Here is an 8,078-nt window from a genome sequence, read left to right as displayed (position 1 = left end):
CTTGGATGTGGTAGCCGTTTCTCAGGCTCCCTCTCCGGAATCGAACCCTAATTCTCCGTTACCCGTTGTAACCATGGTAAGCCAATACCTTACCATCGAAAGTTGATAGGGCAGAAACTTGAATGAAGCATCGCCGGCACAAGGCCATGCGATTCGATAAGTTATTATGAATCACCAAACACCGGGCAAGCCCGCATTGGTTTTTGATCTAATAAATACATCCCTTCCGCAAAGTCGGGACTTTTCGCATGTATTAGCTCTAGAATTACCACGGTTATCCATGTAGTAATGTACGATCAAATAAACGATAACTGATTTAATGAGCCATTCGCAGTTTCACAGTACAAGTGCTTATACTTAGACATGCATGGCTTAATCTTTGAGACAAGCATATGACTACTGGCAGGATCAACCAGGTTGCTATTCACAAAGCAATTATACTCAATTCACAATCAAGTACTTAAAATAAGTACAATCTTGCACAATTGAACTATAAATTACTCTGTTGAACTATCAAAATACAATGATAGCTCATAGTGCTACAACAATTTGTATCAAGGTATCTAATCTTACTTGACATTTCCGTCACGGGAATGAAGTAAGAAATACCTATTTTATTTGCCACATCTTTGACACTTCTCCTTACTGGTAACCCATGAAGTTTTTCAATCGATCGATAAAATCAATGTTGAAGATTCATAGTGCATACACAGTATTTGATGAAACACAAGGTTTCAATTTGCTAGGTTTGTATAGATTGGCATTGCCTATCACATACAACCACATCGTAAGCGATTTGCATCGCGATTGATGCATACAGTTGTGTTCGATCGCAATGATCTTACAGCAATTGTATAGATTACAGTCACATAGCCTTAGTCTAGCAGTAATGAGACAAGATTGTTCGATTTACTGCCTTACTAATGGCTTATATCAACTGACTGTCGATGATAGAGATTTGTTCGACCAATTGACCCAGTGGATTAGACTGGTATATGATCAAAACGCTATTGGAGTATTTTTTCCGATTTCGAATTTTACTCCTCATATAAACAGTCGAAAACGGCTAAGATAAACCGGATAATCGGTCTTTGAAATTCCCTCAACAATTTACTCCCGCATGCGTAGTATCAATTTAGATTTTTTACAGAGGGTACAGCAATACGTCTTATACTGTACTGTATTGTTCTTCACATGCGTAGAGCAACCTTGTGTTGATTGAAAGTGCATGTGGGACTGTGGGTATACAGTATGTCTGCTGGTCAAGACATCGAGACTTTGACCTGCACACTGGACAGAATAGCGTGCAGTAGGCATTGGCAATCAGCAACGCCACTGCTGTACTTGTTATGGTGTAATATGTGTACAGAGCCTAGTACGGTACCGTATGTGTCCTGTCAAGTCCAGTCCACCCTCGTGACGTTAATCTTACAGCCTTCATACATACGCCAGCTTCTCAATGTTAGATAGTAAATAAATAAATTACTAAATACAGTACAGTACTATACGATTACTTAAAAAGTGGGGTACAGTAGAAGCATCCGCGATCTGAAATTCGACTCAACTAGTGGATGCACAGTATTATACAAGTTTGAGATTGAAATAACTATTCGAATCAGTTTTAATTGAAGTTTAGAAATGAATAGCGTAGCCACTTTCTTTAGTAATCCTACTCTCGTAGTCGATTTTCAAAAACTATGTGGCGTTCAGGTTTTATCTAACTCGTCTAACGATTCGATTGGTAATTGCACCTCGGACGAGTCTTCAAGCAACTATCCCAAAAAGCGGCGCCACGGTAATAATCCTGCGAAAAAGCTGAAAAGTAGGCAAGATGATCCATCCGTCATAAATTATCTGATTACCAATAGATTCCTTCACGCGCTATTCCACGCTGGAGCGTTTTTATGTAATGAAGGTTTCTACGTCATTGTTTTCCCTTTCCTGTTATTTAATATCGATCAGTGTGCATTTCGACAAGGTTGCTATTATTGGTGCCTTGTTATGTACATTGGACAGGCTGCCAAAGACATCATCAAACAACCTAGACCTCCATCTCCTCCAGTTGCCAGATTAGAATCTCGCTATGACACTGAATATGGTATGCCTTCCACCCATGCTATGATGGGAACAGCGATGCCGTTTGCATTATTCTATAGCACTTACCTGCGTTACGAGGTATGCATTGCATATGCATATTAAGAAATGAGATATTACTTCAGAGTTTGCCCGTAACTTACACTCTTTACAGTATACACGTTCTGTATTATTGTTTAATTAAGAACTATGTACTCTTACGAATGTATACTGCAGCAACCAGCAAAGCTCGCATATTCATAAGTTACGATTATCTGAGCACAGCTCCCAGTACGCTTTTCTATGATGGATGCAACGCAGACATTTTATAATTAACATGGAACTGTTTAATTACTCTGATAGTATCCGAAATGGTTAGGTATTACGATTGCCTGTTCTTGGACGATTCTTGTTTGCTTATCAAGATTATACCTAGGGATGCATGACTTGTGGGTTAGTATTCGTAAATTCGTATGGTTTATTAGCATCTATACTTGTATAAAAGCATCAAGAATACCATAATTTTGTGTAATTATGTAGAGATATTAATGTGTATACTTAAGTATAGCCAATTACATCCTCTTACAATACATAGACTTATCATATATACAGTATTGTTACGTTGCTACCTGCATCCTTCGATGCTATTTATTGTAGGTTATGTCATAGTAGTATAACAAGAATAGCAAGATCATAGATCTGCTAATCATTCTCTAACTTGATATCTTCTGTATTCCTTTGCCATACGGTAATACAGCAAGTTATTGTTGGTGTCCTGATGACATTGCCGATTGTAATAACTGGATCTTTATTAATGAATGATTTGGATGTGTGGATATTATCATCTCCGTACTCGCCTGTAGTTATATTAATAGTATCTATAATCTTAGTATTATTATATCCAGCTCCAAAAGATCGTTGGACAAGCACTCGTGGCGATACTACAATGATTTTATCCGGTTCTGTTGGAGCTTGTATAGGTTTGTGGCTGCAGTGTCGCACATTGGGGAGACTACCAGAGGAAGGCTTTCAATTTCCACGTCCTATTAGCATACCAACACTTGACTCCATAGCTATGGCCATTTTAAGATGGACGTTTGTTATTATTATTATTGTACCTTTACGAGCTGTTATGAAAAGTATCATATTCACAATTCTTCCATTGATCTTACCCAAATCTGAAGTAGAACCGAGCAAGAGAGCTGCAGTTGAACTACCTTACAGATTTATTAATTATGGCATCATTGGTTTTACCGTAACCTATATCTCACCGCTTCTGATGAGATACTTAGGAATATACGGAGACGGTCCTTATGGACAGATTCAGTAGCGTTTATCTAAGCTAATAGGCATAAAATCCGCAATAATAAAAAAGACAAAGTTTTTATTTGTGCCATTGTAGCTAAAGTAGGTTACGAACTGAAATTTTTATAATATAGTGTATGCATTTTGTTTGAATAATTCTGATTGCTGGATTTTTTATTCTGCGTTACAGTGTGTGATATGTTACAATTAACATATGAGTAGATGCGTAAGGATTTGTTTTAATAAATCGTATAGTAAATGATACATGTTAACACGCACTGCTCTACCAGTTTTGGCAACATTTATGTAAGTATCTACAAGTTTTGCAAAGCGGTATCATGTATTCTGTATTTTCAAGATTTCACTTTCTATATGTCCAGTAGGCTATGTTGCCAAGATGTGTATTTCTTTGCAGGTGCTCGTTTACACTGCGAAAATGAATGATTTAGATATTTAAATTATACATCGTTTTTAAATTTCAAGTTTTACACTTTGTTAAATTGTTCAACAGTGATCACAGTTTATTACAATAGATAAATTTTTAAACGGCTAAAATAACTTCCAACTCACTCTTAGAAAATTTTACTTTTACTCCTCTTTGCAAATTGATAAAAGTTATAAATTATTCTGGAAGTAGTATAAAATCGTATTAGGCTCAACATTGTGCTATAACCTAATTTTAGATTATTTATACATATTGTCTTGAGATTATTACACTTTTATTGTGCGAATGTAAATATAAGTAGCATCAAAAAATAATCTCCAATCTCGATATCTTAACATCAATATAACAGCTTTTTACCAACGATTATAATGATATTCTCCAACATTAGCACTGAAAAATACATCTTCATATTATCTATTGCCTGGTTCATCCGGAACCTCTTGCTTCTCTATACTAGTCTATGTTATCGATCACATAGTGTATGCCTATATTGCACTATGTAGACAATACACCTATCACAAGTTCTGATTGCAATAATTCGTAAGTCAAAACTAGCAGTTTTATTCCCTATTTAGCAAGATTTTAAAACAAGCTATACTACAATTAAATAAAATATTCAATTTGATTATTAAACTGCATTATTGTTAGTGGCTTGTAATTGTCATAATGCTGGTAATCATAATATACAATTAATCTACGCTATAGTGGATATAATATATGTGCGTTATGCTAAATGTAACTTCACAGTTCACAGCTATCACAGAAATTTAATACGCATAGACTATAAACTATAACCGCATGAGTTACTAGGGATTCTAAAAGTACCTATACTTTTACATTACAGTATATCAAGCCATCGTTCTATAACAATATCTTTCAATAGCTCTAAATATTGGTGACATGAATATCTAAAATTTTAATAACGGTTGATGAAAAAATAAAGCTGCGTATACATCTACGTTACAGTACCTATCAAGCCAACGTTCTATTTTGAATATCTAAAATTTTAATAACGATTGATAAAAAATAAAGTTTTGAAGAAAATATCTGTGCAAGTGTTGCTTTGTCTCCGTTTATTAGTTTTAAAAAACTTGACCATTACCATCAATGTACCACCAATCAGTACAAATCAATTTAAAGTATATTTTAATAATTTACGAGTTTTATCCTAATAGTGAAATTTGAAGTAACAAGTTAAAATAGTTTTATGACTGTACAAAATAATGTATTTTCAATATTCATGTTTTATGAACCACATAACATCTAATCCTTATATTGTTTGTAGTAGATCTCCATTACTTAATAAACTGATAGGTTAGCCAATACATTATAATCGGTTGCAATAATGCTATCATAATCAAAACGTAAATCCTTTTTTTGCCGACAGGACCCATTACGTTTGACGTCGCTTCCTGAGAAATAACTAATCGTAAAGTGCGAACCTAATAATCGGATATAAACTCGATTTTAATTTTATTCTCATTAATCCGCTAACAAGAATGCTGAAACATTTAGTAACCTTACCAGGAAAAAGCTAACGGCCAAACCTGTCCAACCAAGAGTGCAATAGTATCCGAGACTGTTTGTAAGCACACCAATAACAATGCAGAAGATCATTCTGTTGATTAATATAATAACTGGTAAATATATACAATATTTTCAATGCCATTAATAGATTCTAATTTTGTTAAACATACTTTTTTACAGCTACGTTTACTTTTCTATAAGCTAATGAACGAGTATTCTTTAATGATGTTTTAAGCTTTACCCGACATATTTATAGCCAAAAAACGCAATTAGGTCAAATGTTTTAATAGCGGAATTGATGTTCATGAAATAAAGAGTGACAAAGATTAAGCACACGGCTAGGAATTCCATCACAAAGGCTGTGCTAGCGATTATTCCTAAATGTTCAGGTGAAAATCTGTCATATATGCCAATAAAATTTGTATAATAGATTAGATGATCAGGAGGCTTCAATAAATAAGAAGCACTTGTAATAATACTGATGCTTGCGCGTTAGTACGTCAATAAATGTCTAACTTACTTATCTTGAACTCCAAGAACCAAACCGGAGATAATGACGTAAGTGACGAATGCCATAACTGCAATTTAGATCAAACGAGAATTATCAAGTGATATTGTCAAGAATTTTGTTTCACTTTGCTGTCTATTCAGAACATCGAAAATTGGATATTAATATAACTAACGCGGTATGTATAAATCTGGAGCATTAATTTCATGTCTCGGTGCCACCGGTTCTGATTTGGCATACCTAATTGACCAGTCCTATAATAATTAAGGATTAAAATCAGACCTAAAGCAGTTTTCCAGTAAAATTTTGAAATATTACTGTACAATAACTAGTCAAATGCAATATCTTTACTTGAATAACTTAACTTAATTACAGCTGTTGCCATATAATTACATATCACTCGCCTATCAATTTGTAAATTATTCAGTATTTGCTATTGATTTAATAAATCATCATTGTATTGTATCATTGAAGTACAGTACGTCAATTTTATTTTAAAATAGCGTACGCAGTTTATCCTGTTATGGGTTAAAATTTTCCACCAGAGTACTTACCGCATGTGCATAAGGTAGCAATAAGAGGAGGAGTTTACGAAAAACGTAGGAATTATCCACAGCAAAGTAGTATTTCAGGCTCGTAACTGGAATAAATCTAGCAAACTACAGTCATGCAGCCATGAAAGATACATTTGATCGGTAAATACAGCTCAATAATTCCATTGGATATTCAAATTAATTACGGGAAAGTGTGTATAAATCTGTAATACGGTAAAGTGTTCTTACGTTACTGTTAACATATTCCTGGCCAGAAGTTGCAATATTACTACCGTACTGGAGCGCCATGCTAGCAAGAGGGTCAGTAAACATTTTATTAGGCACGGTCGATGGAGGTGGTGAATTGGCATCACCACGATAGTTGCCCTGTCCGCTTGTGTCATCGAAGAACTGCTGTGAATTTACCGGGTTGTAATATTCCGATGAACCCGTATTATCTGGATATTGGCTACGATGATGAACTAATTATCATTAAGAATAATCACACCAATTAGTCATCGAACAGTATGTGAAGAAAGTTTACATACTACATATCCGGAATTGATTAAGACCTACTACACTAATTCTGACTAACCCAGGCACTCTTGTATAACAATGAAAGTGCAAAAATTGTTGTATGGTAATATATGCGCAATTTGTTCAGCATAATATCTACTACAGAATCAGATAGACTGATTGTCATCTTCGATTTTAATAAATGAATGCTTCAAACTATCATAAAAGATTGTAAATCTTCATAAATAGGCAAAAAAAGTACTACCCTTCAAGAAAACTGTCATCGTTGCTACTCCAATCTGCAAGTCCAGATATAAACAAAAAAAGATGATTCCTAAGTTCCTAGCGCAGATCACTGATCATCATTCTTAGTGAATAGGTTAGAAACCGCTATACCAAAGTAGAGTATTTGTTAACTAAAGTATAAAATAATCAAGACAGTATTCGTTGGAATTTCTTTTCTTGCTTTAAGATACTATCGTTTTCGACAATATACTGTACAGTCGCAAAATATTCAAGAATATCCTAATCATAATCATTCTACATGTATGAAATATCTGATTTATAGAATTCAACTAATACACAAGGACTGGAAAGCCATACACGGCTGAGGGTTTCGTTCTGTACAGTACAGTACAGCCGAGTTTGCGGCAGTGAGTGCAGTATTACAGTAAGCGATTTCGTGTACCGGACGTATTTTAGAATCTTCTAAACTATGTTGGGTTTCTCAAGCAACACCTTATCCATTGTACTCATACAGTATAGCATTATAAGATAGAGGCTGATGTGTAAAAATGAACCAAGATCAAAGTAGTTTAAAGATTGATAGTCGGATTTATAACTCAACTAACCGTTGTCGTAGTTTAACGGAGGATCCATGATGGTCTTTGCAGGTCATCCGTACAAGATAGTTCTACACTCTACAGTACAGTGCAATACATACAGTACAGTACAGGAATCATACAGTAGCAAAAATGATGTCGCTATGATAGGTACTGTTACTGCAGTATACAATATAGTACTGTACAATAGTGTACAGTACTATATTTCCAGTAGGAAATGCGTTGTATAGTAATATCACACCGCAATTACTTTATCATCCTGTACGTAGTGGCACCGCATTTCCCGCTGGAACACTGTACTGTACTCAGTGTACTGTATACTGTAGAGC

The 8,078-nt window shown here is 34.8% G+C and overlaps 2 protein-coding genes across 2 annotated transcripts; one reads left to right on the top strand and one right to left on the bottom strand.

Moving 5' to 3' along the window:
• Positions 1 to 1,638: 1,638 nt before the first annotated feature.
• Positions 1,639 to 3,403, top strand: TRIADDRAFT_33901 (uncharacterized protein; the record flags this gene model as incomplete). The annotated part of the gene is made up of 3 exons (XM_002118234.1): positions 1,639 to 2,175; positions 2,437 to 2,526; positions 2,831 to 3,403. 3 exons carry the CDS (start codon positions 1,639 to 1,641, stop codon positions 3,401 to 3,403), a joined length of 1,200 nt encoding a protein of 399 aa, XP_002118270.1.
• A 1,715-nt stretch (positions 3,404 to 5,118) lies between these two features.
• Positions 5,119 to 7,786, bottom strand: TRIADDRAFT_62301 (uncharacterized protein; the record flags this gene model as incomplete). Its single annotated transcript, XM_002118219.1, has 8 exons — positions 5,119 to 5,265; positions 5,348 to 5,441; positions 5,592 to 5,747; positions 5,871 to 5,928; positions 6,034 to 6,112; positions 6,413 to 6,517; positions 6,641 to 6,873; positions 7,759 to 7,786. The coding sequence occupies 8 exons, from the start codon at positions 7,784 to 7,786 to the stop codon at positions 5,119 to 5,121; spliced, it is 900 nt and encodes a 299-aa protein (XP_002118255.1).
• Positions 7,787 to 8,078: the final 292 nt, after the last annotated feature.

Source organism: Trichoplax adhaerens, genomic scaffold (genome assembly GCF_000150275.1).
Source record: "Trichoplax adhaerens TRIADscaffold_40 genomic scaffold, whole genome shotgun sequence".
NCBI classification, from domain to species: domain Eukaryota; kingdom Metazoa; phylum Placozoa; class Uniplacotomia; order Trichoplacea; family Trichoplacidae; genus Trichoplax; species Trichoplax adhaerens.
Note: the sequence above shows the minus strand (reverse complement) of the source record. Positions and strands in the feature narration are given on the sequence as shown.